Source organism: Eubalaena glacialis, chromosome 1, assembly GCF_028564815.1.
Source record: "Eubalaena glacialis isolate mEubGla1 chromosome 1, mEubGla1.1.hap2.+ XY, whole genome shotgun sequence".
NCBI lineage: Eukaryota > Metazoa > Chordata > Mammalia > Artiodactyla > Balaenidae > Eubalaena > Eubalaena glacialis.
This window is the reverse complement of record NC_083716.1, coordinates 39,886,360-39,906,585: the sequence shown is the minus strand read 5'-3', so window position 1 is coordinate 39,906,585 and position 20,226 is coordinate 39,886,360. Positions and strand designations below refer to the sequence as shown.

At 38.6% G+C, this 20,226-nt stretch overlaps 1 protein-coding gene across 1 annotated transcript in view; it reads left to right on the top strand.

The window, feature by feature from the left end:
- The window catches only part of A1CF (APOBEC1 complementation factor), a 78,685-nt gene extending 59,000 nt beyond the window's left edge, over positions 1-19,685 (top strand). The window contains exons 7-12 of the mRNA XM_061195620.1: positions 5,463-5,560; positions 10,014-10,287; positions 12,277-12,458; positions 15,493-15,629; positions 16,347-16,498; positions 19,534-19,685. Of these exons, the coding sequence (XP_061051603.1) occupies positions 5,463-5,560; positions 10,014-10,287; positions 12,277-12,458; positions 15,493-15,629; positions 16,347-16,498; positions 19,534-19,685 (995 nt within the window). The remainder of the gene's footprint in view (positions 1-5,462; positions 5,561-10,013; positions 10,288-12,276; positions 12,459-15,492; positions 15,630-16,346; positions 16,499-19,533) is intronic.
- Positions 19,686-20,226: the final 541 nt, after the last annotated feature.

Below are 20,226 nucleotides of genomic sequence, written 5' to 3'. Positions count from 1 at the left end.
TTAATTTTATAAACTGTTAGTAGATGTTACTGATAAAAGGGGTCCATGGTCAAATAAGTTTGTTAACACCAGATTCAGCAAAATTAAAGGTCTGTTTGCTTGTGGGACTTATCAGAGTCCTTTACCTTCAAATTTGCTTTGAAAGTCTCCAAAAGAAGAGTTGTAGGATAACTCACTCCCCAATTTGGGGACCATGGATCCCATTTTTTGGCAGATCATCTTGTGGTATTAGAATGCTTTGGAGCGTATTAGTCTAAGTTTATCACCATGGTGACATCTTTCCATAAATGAGAATTTCTCAGGCAGTAACTCTCTAGATTGTTGATAAGCATGGGCCATGATGCCATCATCTTAAAACTGCCTGAGGATATTCACTTCACATAGTCATGTTACCTGTTTCCAACTCTGGTTGCTCTGTCAGTTATAATAGAATAAATTGATAATTCATTCTAAAGGTAATTAGTAAGGTTATCATTTCTCCCTTTTTAAAGATTCATCAGAGATTTGTCTTTTTCCAGCCTTCAGGAACTCTGCCTTCCCTGCTACTTGAGTATAACGGTGTGGCTCAACAACCCTATGATGTAGGGTACCTTACTACTTCCATTATTTTAAAGATAAGAAAACCAGGACCCAGAGCAGATAAGCAGCTTGCCCAGGGTCATACAACCAGCATACAACCAGCAAGTGGCAGATTCTGGACTTGAATCCAGGTCTGGTTAACAGCATGTTCTTAACAACTCTAGGACCCTGTGCTCTGTGCTTATTCCATTCACTCACTCATTCATTCACCTGTCATTGCTTCAGTAGCTCATGGGTGCCAGGCACAGTGGGAGGAGCTAACAGGTATGATGTGTGTGTGTGGAAGGAGTTTAAGATGCTCCAGAAGAATAACAGCAATGGCAGCCTAACCTCCGAGGTTCAGAGAAGACTCATGTTTAGGAGAAGTGACGTATAATTGGAGATCTGAAAGTTGATGCAGTTATGAGCATAAGAACTGATCTGTGAATGTATAAGCATTGCTCCACCATGACTTTAAGTTGATTTTCTTCCTTCCCATAGTGAATAATACTTCTTATTTTTATGTAATTAAAACATTACTCCTTGAAGTAAGTCAGAAAGAGAAAAACAAATACTGTATGCTAACACATACATATGGAATCTAAAAAAAATAGATTTGACGAACCTAGGGACAGGACAGGAATAAAGACACAGACGTAGAGAATGGACTTGAGGACACCGGGGATGGGGGAATGGTAAACTGGGACAAACTGAGAGAGTGGCATGGACATATATACACTACCAGATGTAAAACAGATAGCTAGTGGGAAGCAGCTGCATAGCACAGGGAGATCAGCTCGGTGCTTTGTGACCACCTAGAGGGGTGGGATAGGGAGGGTGGGAGGGAGGCACAAGAGGGAAGGGATATGGGGATATATGTATACATATAGCTGATTCACTTTGTTATACAGCAGAAACTAACACAACATTGTAAAGCAATTATACTACAATAAAGATGTTAAAAAAAATTACTCTTTTTAGGGGGGAAAGGCTGGAATGAGAAACTACTAAAAGGCTGCTTCCTTTCACAGTCACTGGCTATCAGCTTTCCCAGTCTGTGTGTTGAAGAGAGACAAGTGTCCAGGCCCTTTTAATTATAATGAAAATAATAAATGCCAGGTGTGTTTCTCTCTCTCTCTCTCTCTCTCTCTCTCTCTCTCTCTCTCTCAGGCTGGTGGGACAACTCTCAGGGCTCCATAACGATGTGTGGCTGCTTCTTGGCACTCTGCAAAAGAAAATGAATTGCAAAGGGTGGGCTACTAGCAGACATCTGCTGTATTGGGAAAAAAAAAGTCAGAGCTAACCAGTTTCTTTTCCAGTGGAAAGGATGTGTTTATACTTACCTAGAAAAATTTGAGAAACAGAAAAATAACTCTTTAAAAATTCTATTGAAAGTTTGGATCCCTCGGAGGATCCTGAATATTCCCTGCAAATATTTATCAATGTATTATTTTAACCCTGATTAACCTGAAAATATTATATCAGTACTCAGAGAAATAAATGACAATCAGAACAAAAACTGGGGCCTGAAAATGTATGTTCCTCCCCAGTGTAGCCTAAGGGTATCTGCTGAAATTCCAATTATAGTCACTCTATAAAATCTGATTTTCCTAAAGGGGTTTACCTTCAGAATCACCTGGAGGGCTTGTTAAAACAGATTGCTGGCCCTGCCCCCTGAGTTTCACATTCAGTACGTCTGGGGTGGGGCCCAAGCACTTGCATTTCCATTAAGTTCTAGGTGAAGCTGATACTGCAGGTCTGGGGACCACACTTTGGGAACCATGACCCTCTGAAAGTCTCCCCTTGGGATTGCGGATGTGTTTGTCTTCAGGTAATTGATGTGTCTCTGACAAGTTGGTAATGAACAGAGTAACTGTTTTCCAGTTCTCTGCATTATGAGTCTTACGGATGACCACTGGTGTTTTATTGCCTCACCCTCTGCCAAATGAGGATCAATCAATAAACAAATTCCTATGCACAAAGAAGGAACATATTAAAATAAGCCATATGTTGAATACTATTGTAGAGAATACCAGCTTTATGATAAAAACTCTCACTTTCTAATTTGTCTGCTTTATGAGGTTAAATTTTCACATCTTAAGATTTCTAGGACTTCCCTGGTGGCACAGTGGTTAAGAATCTGCCTGCCAATGCAGGGGACACGGTTTCTATCCCTGGTCTGGGAATATCCCACATGCCTTGGAGCAACTAAGCCCATGCGCCACAACTACTGATCCTGCGTGCCACAACTACTGAGCCCACACGCCACAACTGAGCCCGCACGCCACCACTACTGAGCCTGTGCTCTAGAGCCCGTGAGCCACAACTACTGAGCCCACATGCCACAACTACTGAAGCCCATGCAGCTAGAGCCCATGCTCCGCAACAAGAAAAGCCACTGCAGTGAGAAGCCTGTGCACCGCAACAAAGAGTAGCCCCTGCTCACCGCAACTAGAGAAAGCCCGCGCACAGTAACAAAGACCCAACACAGCCAAAAATAAATAAATAAATACAATAAAGTTAAAGCAAAAAAAAGATTTCCAAAAGCATGTGTGGCTGGACATTACTGTTCAAAAATGCAAGCTGATTTCAATATCTACAAGCAGAATTTGAGAACATCAAAATCCATTATCATCTGAAGTGCCACCTAACTAATGTGAATGATAGAAGTTGGAGTGTGAATTGACTGATAATATTTGCTCATCCTCTGTGCCCAGGTCCCACTCGGTTTCAGTGCCTGGGGGCCCCAGAGGGCCCTACTCGGTTTCAGCCCCTGTGTACAAAACACTAGGTAGGAACTAGGGTAAAGACAATACCAAAATGCCTCTGGGAGCTAACAGTGGAGCCTGGATGGAGGATGGCACTGGAGAATGAATGGGGCAAACACTGGAAAGGTAGAGGTCCTCATTGGCCCACTTTTTACTTCTTAATTACCAAGATAAGCCATAAGGTTAAGTCACAATAATTACCCCACTTGACACTGAAGGAATAAAGGGACCAGGCTAGAAGTTCGGTTAATCACATGTCCCATGGTTCATGGTCTCAAATACCTTTATTTATTTTCAGCTTAGCCAGACCATTTTGCTCCGTACAACCACTATCATAAGAAGTCAAGGGTTGAATGATGAGGGGTGAGAGAAGAGAAGTACTGCAATATTTTTAAATTATCCTTACGTTAGAACCCTACCATTATTGCAAAGGAAGACAGTTTATAGCCATTGAACCACATGATAGAGTAGAAACCTAATTGCCTTTGTGACCTTGAACCTAAGAGGGTAGATAACTGAACTTTGACAGGGAGAGGGGAAAAGGAGGACTTCTCCTCTCTTCTGATCCTCCCTGGCATGGGGTCCCATCCTAGGTTGTCTCTGGAAACTAAGGATAGAAGAAAACCCGTTCTCTCAAGATACACCCAAGAGACTATAACTAAAAGGGGGTAATTTACATGCTAAACTAACAGGTTAATGTCAAACAAGTTTCCATCTTACCTTCACTCTAGGCAAAAATTCTATTTTTACAATTGAGTAAGCAACATTTCATAATAAAATGTAAAATATAAAGCTCAACCACCTCAGTAGAACTTTATTTTTACACATTACCATCAACATATTCAAGAATCCCTCTACATAAAAATAGGATAGTTTGATTTGTTATTTTTTTATTACATGAATAATATAAATAAGCTTTGTTAATATTTGTAGAATACTGGAGAATATAAATGAAAATATCAAAGTCCCCTGTCTTCTCCCCAACTTTTCTCCCCATTCCTGAAGTAACCCCTCCTAATGGTCTGATTTTTATCCTTCCAGCTCTCTTTCTGTGTGTGTGTGTATTCATATTCATGTGCACATGTATGCTGGTTGGGATTTTTAAAAACATAAATGCTATGATACTATACGTATTATTTTGTAAATTTTTAAATTTAACAACAGGCTCTGAATCTTTCCATGTATATATAGGCCTATGTGTTCTCTTTAAAGACTCCTTAGTGTTATTTAATAAGAATATACCAAATTTAATCACTCTCATGAAATTGGACATTGTTTTATTTTTGCTATTTCAACTGACTGGTGTAATTAATACCCCTATGCATGATCTTTTTGCATATGTGTGAATGCTTCTATAAAGAGGTACCTCAAGGTAGAATTAGTAGATATCTACAGTGCTTCCAACTTTTAGATATTATGAACAGCATCATAAGGAACTATCTTGGTTTTCAGATGTTCTTTCACAAACTATTTTTTGTTTGTTTGTTTTGATCAAGAGAGTATGAGATAAGCAGATGGGAGATCTGAGTTCTAGTTCCTAGCTATGTGAACTCATAAATCTCGCATACCTTATCAGAACCTTACATTCCAAATCATTAAGTTAAAAATAAATAAATTACGGTAAAATGAATTAAAAATTAAATTATTACTAAAGTCTCTCCTAACTCTAACACTTTTTATTATATAAATCAAAAGAGACAAGGTATTTTTCTGGGGAAAAAGCCATAAAATTTAAAGAGATAATTACCTAAATATATATTTATAATATGACCAATAATTGAGTTCAACTCAACAATATTTTACCATGTATAAGTTACTATCTTTTATATTATATAATATACAAAACAAGATACCGTTCCTACCCTCAAAGATCTTATAATCTAGGAAGTGGAAACACAAATCCACAACTAATTATAATAAGGCAGAATATAAGTATTATTAGAAAAAAATCTTCTGTTGAATGTGCAGAATTTTAAACCTGGACACAGGAAATATTTTCAATGACCTCCTTACTTAAATAGAGTCTCCAAAAAAAAAAAAAAAGGATAAAATATTCTTGGAAGCTAAATGCTTAAATATATCATGTTCAGTGCTATCTCAGGTTTGCTAATGGGACTACTTTCAATCTGCTTCCAGGTGCTGTGGAGAGGGTAAAGAAAATCCGAGACTATGCTTTCGTGCACTTCACTAACAGAGAAGATGCGGTGGAGGCTATGAAAGCTTTAAATGGGAAGGTAATGTAGGACAAAGAAAAAATATGTACAGGTTCCATCAAAGTTTGGTGTGGAAGTTTTATTCAAGGGAACAGTCCTGCAAGTCCTTCTCACTCAGCCTTCCTCCATCTCTGACATGGCTGCCTCAATCCATCTAAGATGAACAAAAGAGAAGTGATGGAAAATACAATGGAGATGTGGCTCATATGTCCAATTCTATCTCTAATTTTGGCTGATTTGGGCATGTCATTGGCCCTCAATTTCTTTAGAAAGAGAGAGTCGGAGTGGATTATCCTGAGGTGTTTTTCCCCAATTCCAGTTTTCTCTATTTCAAAGAAACTATCACCTTTGTAGTGCAGGATTTTGGAGGCTGATAATCTAAAAAGATGTCAAGGTTATCATTTTGCCCTCAGAGTTTGATCTTCCAAACTCTGGAAGCCTTGGAATCTCTTCACCTTGCCAAGAGTAAGGTCTGGGGAAAACTCAAATACTATATCCTTACTTCTGATTTGTATATAGAAACCAATATAATATTTACTTATTACTCCAATAAACATTAAAAGGCTTTTGTAGACCACTTATCATGCTAAATAATGTTTGGGATACAAAAAGGATCAAACCAAAGATGTTTATCAAAGGGCTAAAAGTCAGCTGGACGATTAAGACAAGTATGCAGAACTTTTGCAAAGTCCAGCCAGATAAGTTTTGTTTAAAAAAAAAATAAAAAGAAGTGGTGAGAATGTGCAAAGGAAAGAGGAGTGGGTCATAAAGAATCAGAAAATCTTCATGGATATGAGAAGATAATATTTAAGAGAAGCCATGAAAGTTGGGAAGAATTCCAAAAGAAAAAACATGGAAAAGGAGAGGGAGTCTCAGACAGAGGCACAGAGTTTGGAAAGAGCAAGATATGATTGGAGAACAGTGAAAGTAGATTGCTTTGCTACGAACCTAATGCACATAGGGCTGTTTCACCTGCCGGACCTTGCATCGGTCAGTCCTAATAGGAGACAGTTGGCAAAGGGACTAATTACAAACATGTGAGTGTGGGGTAGGGGAATTAAAAGAGACAGTGCAGGAACCTGGGGCTCACCCACTCCTGCACCCGAGGGGACAAGGGGCTATAGAAGGAACAGGAAATCTAAAGGAGACAGGATTCTAAAGGGCAGGTCTCCGAGAAAAGTAATGACCTTTGGCCAGTGGACACATCCAGGCCAAGGCGACCTCTCAGAGAGGGAGCCAAGAGAAGAAATGGCTTGAACTCACTGTTTTCTCTCCCTCCAACCTCCTGCCAGGCCTCTCCATTGGCCAAATCCAATCATAATCCAGAAGGCCCAGGAGCCCTGAAGAAGATGCCATACAGAACACCCTGCCGGAGCTGGGAGGCTGGAGACCAGTGGGAAGTGGATCTGGAGGGCAAATAAATGGTCTCCCAGCACAGGCCCTTCAGACACAGTGGGGCCTAGGCTTATGAGCCTACAGAAGTGTTTGAATCCTGATAGGGGGGGGAAAGTACTGACTCCAAAAACACAAAAAGAAAACTGCAGCGCAAAAATTAATGTATATTTAAATGCATGTCTATGAAGCAAAACATTATTTCTTCTTCATTGATGATTATATTTATTATCATAACAATGTTATTACTTTGAAAACAGTTTGTAGATTAGTTTCTCAATTTGAAAACATTCTTGAGGGATATATGATGCCTACTGAGAAGGGATCATCATAAATTAAATGCTAAATAATTACATTGGAATAATCACAGTGGAAAAGTATTCAAATTGTTTCCAATTTTTGCAGCTAATATATTTAGAGCTAGATATTTTTATAGCAATGTATACATGTATTATGTAGTTAAATACATATTCAGTGTAATTATAAATATATATACTAAATATTATAATAATATTTAACTATAATGTGGTATAGGAAAATCAAAAGTAAGTTTGCCTAGGAACTATGAAGGTTTTTAAGTGTACATATGGATATTTATATTTAATTTATTAGACAAGGTGAGGCTTTGAAGTTTTTTTTGTGCAGTGGAGTAATGATCATGTTAACAATTTAGGGAAATCAACCTCTTAAGAATTGAAGTTTCATAGAGTAGAGAGAGAGATGTAATTGGAACTAGTTAAAAAACTATTAGAGTCACTCAAATGGGAAGAAATAAGGGCTTGAATAAGGGTAGGAATGGAATGTAGGCGAGAGCTCTATACAAGTCTATGGGGGGGTGAATTCAAAGGATCAAGCAACTGATTGTATATAGCAGTGAGAAATAAAGATGAGTCATTATAGGTTTTCAATATAGGAGACCAGAAGAAGGCTGATAGGGAAGTCAAGAAGAGAAACCTATTTGGAAAGAAAGGTGATGAATTGAAGTTTGCACGTGATTATTCACTTATTCTGTAAATACTTGTGAATGTCTACGACATGAAAGAAATTTTGCTGGGCTTGTGGCTATACAGGTTAATAAGATATTGTCCTAGATCTTGAAACGTCTAAACCAAATAAGTGAAATACAGTACTGGGTTTAAAACACTGTTAGAGGGGCAGAGTAATGCAGAACAAAATCTATTACAGTAAGAAATTTGACTTTGCAGTTAAAATATTAAAAACATCTCCTGATATGGAAGTTCCTATAAGCAGAGACCTATCTGGGTATCTTATCTTCCTCAAGACAGGACAGAAGACAAAGAATTACATCCAAGGTCACCCCATTACTTTAATACTCCAAGTCTGTTTCTTCTAATTACATCAACATCAATATAACAGAGTTGAATATGAGCTGAATTCTATCTCTCAGTGTGGTCCATCTAACATATTTGATACTGACTCCAGCTACTAAAAAGTAGGGTAGATACATGTAACTAGGAACAAGAGGCTGACCAAAATGATTAGGATGACCATAAAGCACAAATCTTGTCCAGCAGACTTCAGTGATGCAGGAATCACTGAATCACTCATGAAATCATGAGCTGCTGTGAAAGGGAATTTTTTGCAGGAACAGTTTACATCATTTCTTTTCTTTATAACAAACGACATTCTTATTTGAAAGAAGCCACCAACAGTTTCCTCAAAACACCGTGTCCCTTTGATAAGAAATTCATCAATCTATCAAGTATTTGTTGAGAGCTATCTTTATCTCTTGTGTATGCAAGCAGCACATAAAAGCAAGTCACACTTGTAGATCTACACACAGCCATTATCTTCAATATCTGGATCTGGTTACAAAATGTCAGAAACTTGTGTCAGAAAAAAACCACTTCAACAATTCTTGAGGACAAGTTTTAAGTAGTGCCTGACTTGAGAAACTTCAGTACTGCCCTGGCATCCCTGTTTGTTAGTTCCCAGCTGTTTTGCAGATCAAAAGGTTGCTTCATAAGGAAGCACCTACAGGGGACAATGTAGTACCCTCAATGATTCCTCTTCCTTAAGTAGGGCCCCACTTTTAAGCCTCACTTCTCTTCCAGTAAAAATTCGCCTATTGCGTAGCTGCACCAAGGAGTAAGACACGTACCTGGCTGGCAGCTGGAAAGGCCTGATATGCTGCCTATGCCAAGGTGTTAACAATTGGTAAGATCTTTTATTGGTTTCCTTTCATCTTCATTACACTGTGCTAGGTACTGGAGATTATATTCCATCCATAATTAACCTAAAATTTCTTAGAATAATTATATAAATAGGTAATTAAAAATATATATATCACATATAAATATTACATAATTCTCTGTCTCAGTAACTGTATTCACTTAATAAATGTGTAACTAATATGTCGATAGACAGTGGCCAACTTTTCACTGTCAAGCCTGTTGATAGATTATATGCAATTTACCAACAAACCACTCAGGGAAAACTCAGCTGGCATACAAAACAAGAACCTATGAAAAGATAAGATACATATGCCGATGGAAAAAAATTGCACAATCTAAAAGTTGAGAATTACGTTTTATTCTGTGGATATTCTGAGGACTTCAAGCCCAGGAGACAGCCTCTCAGATAGCTCTAAGGGATTGCTCCGAAGAGGGAAGAGAAGAGCCAGGATATGTAGGAGTTTTTGCAACAAAGACCAGGTAGTTGGAACATCGAAAGATTACTGTTAGTTAAAGAAAGCCAGATATCTCAAGTTAAGGAATTTAGCACTTTCTATGTATAGGAAGATGCAAAAGTCTGTGCTCATTGAAATCATTCCTTTGATATGCACCTCAGCGCTCTGGGGCCAGTATCCTGTGTTTTCTCATCCTGAGTTTCCTCAGGATCACCGTTGGGGGAGTATGTAATGTGATGGCTCGATGGCTGCAACATCCTTTGTTTACTGATAGGAGAGGCAATATTTTTCATTCACACATATAAGTGAAACAGTCAGTAAATACAGCAGCAACTAGACTAACACTTAGAAGCAGACGTGTTACTAGGGCTCAGCCACACCTGGTTGTCTTCATATCTTTTCACGTTGCTTTTTCCTTGCTGTCTAAAACAGGTGCTGGATGGGTCCCCCATCGAAGTGACCCTAGCCAAACCAGTGGACAAGGATAGTTATGTTAGGTACACCCGAGGAACAGGTGGAAGGGGCACCATGCTTCAGGGAGAGTACACCTACTCCTTGGGCCATGTTTATGATCCCACCACAGCCTACCTTGGAGCTCCTGTCTTCTATGCCCCCCAGGCCTACACAGCGATTCCTAGCCTTCATTTCCCAGCCACCAAAGGACATCTTGGCAACAGGGCCATTATCAGAGCCCCTTCTGTTAGAGGTAACATTAATCAGCTCTTGCCTTAGAAAAAAACTCTGCGATTTCAAATGCTTTGTATTGCAACAGCCTTAGACAAATTGGATGGGTCCACTGGGAGACAAGAACTGGAAAACTGTTTATTGAAAATCAAATATTATATCAATAGTTTTCCTTCCATATGAATCTTTTTTCACATTACAACTGGTTATTGAAAAAACTTGGTCGGAACACAGTATAAATGAGTCTAATGTACACATTTGATCTTCGCATGGCCCGTAAAATGTGTACAAACTAAAACTCGGGTCCACAATTATCAGTTTCTTCCTTACCACTGTACTACCATATTGAAGTCATATGTGACTCATTACAAAACTTCCAGCTGAGAGCAGTATGGTTCAGTGGAAACCAGTTACCTCAGATATCAAGACACATGTGTATTGGATGGTGAGTCAGTGCCATCACATCATATATAAATCACAATTTATCATAAATATATTCTAACAGATATATGAAATGCTCTCATCTGACCTCCCCCAAGAAATATGTGCTATGCCTTCTAAAAAGCCACATTACTAAGGAAATCAACCTGTTTCTCCAGGATATCGGGAAACAAATAGTAAAGTCCAAATAGAAAAATAAAAAACAAACAAAAAATAAACGCGACCTCAATCTTACTGCCAAACAACACATTTTTCCTGCTGAATCCTGTGAGAATTCCAAATGTTCAAGCAGTTTTCTGAGCTCAGTTATTTCAAAAAATGTAAAAGATAAGGAAAGCATGTTTTATTTTCAAGAAACTTGTTTTGTCTCTGCCTAATGGGATCCTTCAGAGTGGTTCTGCTAGGAACCAATGCCTACAGAATCTCAGATCTGTCTGCCAAATATGACACCAGTCTGAGCAATTCAACAGCAAACTGTGTACTTAATTCTATTCTCGGGTTTGACTAGAAGCAAAGGGGCATGTCCAGATTACTGTGGAAACAATTATCTTACTGTGTTTTACTATTTTTCAGGAGAACTGAATTGACCATCCTAGGAACTCTAGCCTTCAACAGCCTTAAAATTTCCATACTCATAATACAATCACTCCACCCAAAATTGTAATGTAAAAGAAATCTTCAGGATTTCCTTCAGGATAATCTGTCTATAGGTTTGACAATTATGTCATTAAAACATTGTACATTTATAATCTAAAATCACATCATTAAACAATCCCTACATTAAGTATAAGTTGTCAACCAGTTGTAATGTAGGAAAAAAACAAACTTCACTCCAAGGGAAAAAATACCTGTCTTATAACAAGAAAGGAATCAATGAATGATATTCATGGATGAAGGGTAATCAATTTAATTTTTTATCTCTTTATGCCACCAATAGGAAATCAAAGTAGCAATGTGGCAAAACAAAAAATCAAAAGGAATCTATTAATGAAACTCAATGGAAATTTAAGCCTCACATTGATAGACTATAAGAGAGAAAATGGTGAGTTTTAAAACACATTTTCTAAATGTTGGTTTTCCAGCAGGCCATCACGAATAGAATATTAGGGAAACTAGAATTCATTTCTAATTTACTGATCAAAGACAAAAAGGCAAGACTTATTTTGATACATGTGGTCATATTATGCTGGGATGTTTTAATAAATACCTTCCCAACATTTGTTAGTCTACAGAAAAACGTCAACGAAAGGTTAACTGAAGAGAGAAATTGCAAAATTTCTCTGTACCAAAGTTTTAAAGTTGCACGTGTACTTATCCATAGCTTTGATAGTATTGCTTTCTTCCACAGACAGTTAAAAAAAAAAAAAAAAAGACACCTGTGGTGAACCCTATCTTATGTTGAGTTTCATTACATTAGAATCCTGGAGTTTTCTATCCGTCTTCAGGGAAATAATCAATGTGACTTGGGCTAACTTTTCCATTACAGTAAGATTCAGGGTGATTTTCTGGTGGTTTGATTCGGTTTAATGCCTTCTTACATTCCTAGAAATTTACATGAATGTACCTGTAGGGGCTGCGGGAGTGAGAGGACTGGGCGGCCGTGGCTATTTGGCTTACACAGGCCTGGGTCGAGGATACCAGGTCAAAGGAGACAAGAGAGAAGACAAACTCTATGATCTTTTGCCTGGGATGGAGCTCACCCCAATGAATCCTGTCACTTTAAAACCCCAAGGAATTAAACTTGCTCCACAGGTAGGTAATGTTATTCCACAGATAGCTTGGATAGTTTATATACGTTGGACCAAAGACCATCATTCACCATTCATCAAAGGATTTGACTTGATCCCTACTTCAGCTGTTGTCTTGTTTTGTTTTATTAAATAGATACAGTGGCCAATCAACATAATGTACTGTGAGAGAAAAGTGGGTGTTGAGTACAATTGTTTCATTTTTAGACTCTTTTTATTTTAAATTATGAAATTTGACATCTTAAGTAATCTTCCACTGAAATGCAAGGATCCTGAGCACTACCAAGAATTATCAACCAATACCTTAAATGAGAATAAAATGAAGCAAGGCTGGTTGGCAAATGAAGAGCACTCATGACAGGGAATGAATAGATCATTTAGAACATCTTTTCTTGGAAGCACTGTGTCTAAGAGAAAACACTGTGCTATCTCTGGTGTATCATTACTCATATTAACTATAAGATGCCATCAGCCATATTGAATCAAGTCATCTACAATGACTGTATTTGGACAGTAACAGTAAGGTAAATTTTTTGCTTTCATTTCACAGTTCTAAGTTTCCACGTTTCTGCATGAGGCTATGATTTTATTATCGGAAAATTAAAAGTTATAAAAGTTGTTCCAGTATGGAAACTGAACAACAGGGTTAAAAATAAAACAAAACAGGATCTGTGTTAACCCTTACACTGTCCCCTGTGGATGTGCAGTCCATGCTGGACTCTCTGCAGAGACACTTTGGCTGAATAATCAATATCCAGTTGTTTAGAGTGACAGTTTGTATATCCTAAAGGAAAATTCCCAACTCCCACCCCAAAGGTACAAGCCCCAAATTTATGGGAGTAGCCTTATGATTGCAATCAAGTAGAAAACTTGATTTTCAAAAATCTCATCTTGAGTGGGTTTTTTTGTTTGTTTTTGGTGTATTAATGGCTTTCTTATACATATAAATTAGCTCATCTACAGTTTCTGCTAGCCCTCCCCATACAATTTTTTTTTAAAGGATGCCTATCAGAGTGGTAAATAGTAATCATGTGTGTGTTCAAAAACCGGGCACACATTATGCACCAAGTATTGTGCTAGGTGCTGGGGATGGAAAAGTGAATGTAACACAACCCTTGCCATCAAAAATCATATGGCAATCCAGTGAGAGGATCCTGACACATAATAATTACAATAAAATCTAGTAAGTGCCATGATGGAGCTTTGCTCAGAAAACACAAAAGCTAGTCAATCCAATCTATCTTGGGTTAAAACCTAAAATAAGCAACCTAATTAAAGTACTAGGATACCCAGAAGTATTTTTAGAAAATAAAAAATAATCATTGTCATAAATTCTGGGTAATAGTTCTAAGAACTGCCATAGCATGAGTAATGATCTCTGGTTTTATATTAAATCCAGGTTAGAAATTGGTCATGCTCTATAGTAATATATGGGGGCTTCCCTGGTGGCACAGTGGTTAAGAATCCGCCTGCCAATGCAGGGGACACGGGTTTGAGCCCTGGTCGGGGAAGATCCCACATGCCACAGAGCAACTAAGCCCGTGCGCCACAACTACTGAGCCTGCACTCTAGAGCCTGTGAGCCACAACTACTGAAGCCCACGTGCCTAGAGCCCGTGCCCCGCAACAAGAGAAGCCACCGCAATGAGAAGCCTGCACACCTCAAAGAGTAGCCCCGGCTCACCACAACTAGAGAAAGCCCACACGCAGCAACGAAGACCCAACGTGGCCAAAAATAAATAAATAAAATAAATAAATTTACAAAAAAAAATTATATAGTAACATATGAGTAACTATCTCTATCAACTAATGAAAGTTTTTCTTAATTAATTTGTCTCTGAATTTCTGCCACTGCGGCTTAGAAATTAAGGACCATGCCACCCCTAACCAGCATAGGTGGAGCCTGGACAACTCCATGGTGGAGTTATGAACTTCCAACAAGAAGAGCAGGCTGCCCTGCAGAGTCAGGAGTTAGAGCTGGAATCCTTTACATGTGTTTGCACAATGGGCATAAACAAGCAGGCAGAATATCTGCCAGCTCAAGTAACTGACTATTGCCCAGGAACCTTAGAGAACAGTTTGTAGATGACAAGAGATGCTACAAAACTAAGAGTATTAAGAAGCAACAGTTAATAGAGGAGATAGGAGCAATCTATAAATTCAATAAACTGGAAAATGTCATGCTATTGCAGCTGGATAAGCGTTAGAGCAAATGAGATAAGAAATTCCACAGGCTCAACCTGGGAACTGTTCTGTCCCAAGAGTTATTTTTTAGGACTTACACCCTGTTTTGCACAGTTTACTGAATCTGCTGACCAATGGGAGCATCAGGGCTTGTGGGCCACAAAAAATGGCTTCGGCATGAAGAAAATATGTGCCTTTAGGCAAGATTTGGTTTGGAGTAATGACAGAAGAAAAAAACATGACGGAAGATTCCAAAAATCATATCATTATAAAAATAGCCAGAAGTGGTGTTTTGCCAAACAAAGACATTGCAACTATCAGCACCCATCTATTCATGTTCATCAATAAATACTAACCCATTAAAATTTTTAACTCTATTTTTATGAAAATGTAAACTTAAAACCCTATGACAAATGACATGAAATAGGAATAAATCCTTAGGTTATTTTCTCTAAACCATTATAAACAGAAGGATTCAGGGTAATAATGAGTAAATCCAGCTACACAGTGCTGGAATATCAGTTTTTTAAAAAATGGAATAAATATACCAAACAAATCGTAAATTAAACTATTGGTAAAACGTTAGAGCTAATGGACTAAACTAAAAGCATATTAGAATAAATGGTGTGAAAATGATTTTCATGAATTAATAGACATAACATTTTAAATGGAGTTCAACTTGAGTTCATCTTAAATTTTATGAGTCATTAAACCATGTGGCATTTTATATCTTCTTATATTTGCTTAAACTCTGAAGAGTCAAGTTTAAAAACCTGAAAGTTAGAGAAATAATGCAAATGTGATATTTGGAAGGGAAGTCACTTTTTTGTTTGTTTGTTTGTTTTGCTCTTGTAGATATTAGAAGAAGTTTGTCAGAAAAATAACTGGGGACAACCTGTATATCAGCTGCACTCTGCCATTGGACAAGATCAAAGACAACTCTTCTTATACAAAATAACTATTCCTGCCCTGTCCAGCCAGAATCCTGTCATGTGTGTAACTTCTCCAAATTCCTAATCATTTTGATTTTAGAATAAGAGTCTTATAAATTAAGTGTATTTTATCACTATCTAAATAAGATAAATATTCAAGTCTACAACCTACTCATTTTTCATTCAGTGCAAACGTTGAGATGTGTATTTGGGATATATGTGACAGCTATGAGACTAGCATCTCAAAGCCCCTAAATTTCATATAGATAATGAAGACTGTGTACTCTCATCAACCAATGGAAAACTGCAGATGTTACGTGTAATAGAAATGAAAACTACAGCCCATCCTTTTATCTGTGTAGTATTTGGGTTGAACCATACGAAACTGCCCTTTTATACCTAACAACACCATGCCCTGCCATTTAAGTTTTGAACCAAAGCTATAACCTCTCTCTTAGTGGTTATCACCTTCTCAATTTTACCTTGAGCCTGCATTTCTACACGTTTTAGGAACCATCGTGTTTCACACGTACATTAGAAAGAACTTATAATGAGTTTCAAGTACGCTCCAGGAATGTCATCGTCCACCGATGTTCTAGATCCATTCACAAATGTTCCGACATGCATGTATATCTGGAAGCTTTAAAAGCAAAGAGAGTGATAAGTCCCCACGCAAAATTCCATTATCCGATCAAAAAAGTGAACAGCGCCTTAGGTTTTCACCTGTCTCAGCTACATAAGTTTAAAATGCACACCCTGACTGACTTTGCTTTGCAGCCACCCTTTCACACCCCCGAAGCTAAGTGCCTATGTGGATGAAGCAAAGACATATGCAGCCGAGTACACCCTGCAGAGCCTGGGCATCCCCACCGATGGAGCCGATGCCCAGACCGCAGCTGCTGTTGCCGCTTCTGCTACCGCATTTCCAGGTATGGAAAAATAATGCCAGAAGTTGCACCCTGCAGAGAGTGTTTGGGAGACCCTCTTTGGGACCATGGACTCACAGAGTTATCTGTGAACTGCAACTACAATAAATCTGATTTACACCACCTGTGACCAAAAAGAATTTGCCCGATGAGTGAACCATTAAAGTACAAGGCAAGAGAATTGAGCTGGGCAGCAGAGCGGGGGGGGGGGGGGGGGGGGGGGTCTAGTCTCAGCTCAGCTATAAGCAGCTGTGTGACCTTGAATGAATCAATCTCTCTGCGTCTGGTTTGTTTGGGTTTTTACTTTTAGTAAGAGAGTTTAGAACTACTACTGCTACATTCATGGATGATGTTTATTTGAACTCTTACTATGTGCCAGGCACTGACTTATCTCAGGAACGCTCGTGACACCACAAGAGACAGGTTCTATCATCATGCACATTGTACAGATGAAGAAACCAAGTACCCCCAATAGAAAGATTAAGTCATTTGGCCGAGGCCAATCAGCTTTTAAGCAATCCATGGACTCCCTCCCCAATTCTAATCTTCAGTTCTACTCAATTCTTACTGGTATTGCTTTGCTTTCTGAAAGAAACGTGTAGATCAGATTTTTTAAAATTATTTTAAGACAAAAACTCTATGTGTGTGTGTGTGTGTGAGAGAGAGAGAGAGAGAGATGGAGAAAAAGAAAAAGAGAGAGACCATTTCAATAAGTGGCTAATCAGGCTCATTTTATCTGTTCTATAATTTAGGTCTGGGGCATATGCTGATTACTTAAAGTAAAGCCTATTTGTAGATCAACATGTCTTGAGGGTCACATTTAAAAGACTTTTCCCCATTTATTATGTACCCACAACAAATGCTAATAGTTAAAAATGAATCCTCTAGAGATTAAAGAGGACAAGAAATTTCTTTTGGAAATTTTCCCTCAGTAGTTAGTTTGAGCAACTCCACTCTTTCTTAGTAATAAAAGTTTAGGTCTTTCGAAGAAATCTATCATTCTGACTTGTCATTGTGTTGGCATACCTCCTCCCATAAGCCCAAATCAGAGAGTTCTGACTAGACCTAGAAATAAGACATTCCTATCAATTGATTAATTCATATATTGGTCCCGTGTAGGTAGGAGAACTGCTATATACCTCACATCCATAACACCTGAGCTGGCTCTCATTTCCTTTTATTTCTCAAAACTTGCAAATGTGGCCTCCATTCTGGCAAGTGAAGCCGAAACTAATCATGCTTCCCACACAAATGTGACCTCAATTCCAGCTTTGTTCTTAGAACGTGGAGAAGATGTGTGATGCACCTCTTCGAGGTTATCAAGGCAACAGCTGCCACTGCCGAGGGCCAGGTCCCTCCTGGGCTGTGCTGCAGCCATCGGCGTCGTGCTTGCTTTCCATACAACAGGGTGTTGACACATCCATATTCTGGGGACTTGTGCCAGGCTTCTCAGTTCTTGCAGAAAGTTAAGTTCCTGTCTTGAAGAAAGCTGTACCCCAAAGACACCAAATTAATGTACTATAAAAATAAATGAGCCAATGCCAGGAGAATTTTAAAGTTTGTTTTCACATTGGAAAGGATTTGCTTTTTGCCCAAAAATGTTTTATCTTATCCTCACTTTTATTTGCTCCTACAAGAAATAAAAAATTATTTAGAGCATGAGAATTTCCTTGGGAATGCCTAAGAATTTGAGAAGATCTTTTATAACTTGCTATGGAGTCAAGCAAAGAATAATAGGCTCCAAGGGAAGAATCTATTTAAAACACAAATGCTCTTGTACTTTAGAAATTAGCCAAATTGAAAAAGAAAATTCAATTTTCTTTTCAAAATCCCTAAAGATAAAACCTATGCTACACACGCACATACACGTATATTTTACTTACTTACTTTAGAAATACTGTTTCCAAAATTATGAAAGTAATTGTTAACATATTTCTCATATCCTTGGAAAATGTACCAAACTTCACTAGCACATTAGTCAGCATTACTGCCCAAAGTGCACGAGCCAAGGAGTGGATTCAATTTTTTTACAAATAGTCCAGCCAGCTTCCCACCACCACTTCCTGAGAAGCCACCAGAAAGAAATCGATGTGCCTGGGTTTGGGCAGACTTCCACAACACATAAACCAAATGGGCTTGTTTTCTTTCTTTTTTTTTAAATCAGGTCCCCATTTGCTGCTTAAGTATATTTTTTCCCTTTTTCTCATCACCTTTCACAATTTGGGGATCATCTCAGAAATAACCAGGTTTGGGTCTAAAACATTAACAGGGAAATACTGCTTTTAGATAATAGCTATTACGCTCTTTTCTTCAAACGTATGAATCAGCTAGACATGATAGTAATACAAAAGCACATGAGTATTTCCTTATCACTCAAACCCCTTAGTTCTCTGACAGTGAGGACAAGCACTAAGACCTCTGCATACATCAAAGACAGCTCGATGGTGGGGTGAGGTATTTTTTTGTCCTATCCATTTAGACCAAAATGTGGACACCCTAGGTATTTGCTTTTATGGTGCTATATAGAAATATGCTAAAACTTTAACTATTTCTCCTATTGGTCTACCCAGTCCCTACAACCCTCCCTGGGTAAAGGCAATGGTTTTTAATATTCTGTTTAGGTGAGGGTGGGGATGCAGCAGAAACAGACCCACAGGGCCCACCCCGATCTCCTTGCCAACCCATCAACTGCCTCCCCTCCCTTACAAGTTCTGAGACCCTCTGAAAAAGTTCTGAACGTCAAACTTTAATCAGCTCAGCATCCTGTCAAGTTTCTGTTTCTTGGAATCTATCCCCCATGTTGCCAGTTTTCTAAGAGTGAAACGATTCTGATATAAATGGTTGACCCCACTTGGAGGAACACTCCTCCCTAATCAAGGAGGCCAGATATTACATCCCCTGAGGGCACCTTTTAAAACGTACACGTTAACTTTTGGCTTTAAGCAATATGTTAAATTTTCATCTTTCCTAAAGACAATAAACCAAAAGGAAGCAAATCCGAATCCCTTTCATGAAGTTTCCTCTGCCTTCTCCTCCAGGCTATGCTGTCCCTAATGCAACTGCATCTGTGTCTGCAGCCCAGCTCAAGCAAGCGGTGACCTTAGGACAAGACTTAGCAGCATATGCAACGTATGAGGTCTACCCCACTTTTGCAGTGACTGCCCAAGGGGATGGATATGGAACCTTCTGAAGACATCTTTCTTTTAAGAATAAAACACACAAAACTCAATCTAGAAGAAATACACCTAACTCGGTCCCCTAATGATCACAAGTAACACTTGTCCCAGAGTGATGCCTTTCCTGAGACTGTACAGCTTACATTGATACTAATTGTAGAACCATGATATGAGAACTTTATTTCTAATGAAATCCAATGTTAAGGAGCCATTTATCTATCAGGAAGCTAAAGAGCCATTGCCCCCAAAAGTTGTTCTTCCAAGGTTCCTGAATGTTTTGGGAGTATGTTTACAAACCCTGACAGAATGGAGAGAGATCTTTTAGCCAGCAAGAGTTCAGGGGCTAAGCAGACCAGTAACAACCAAGGGGGCCAAGTAATTCCAGAGTCTTAACCCCTGGCTCACAGCTGCTTTTGTAATACACAAAGTCACAAAAGGCAGAGGGACAGTAGGAGATGCTTTTCCAAGCACATTTCCCATTGCCCACTGCATGAGGCATGTTCACAGCCTGGACCTCGTGAGAGACTATCCAAGGTTTAATGGAGTCAGCATCAT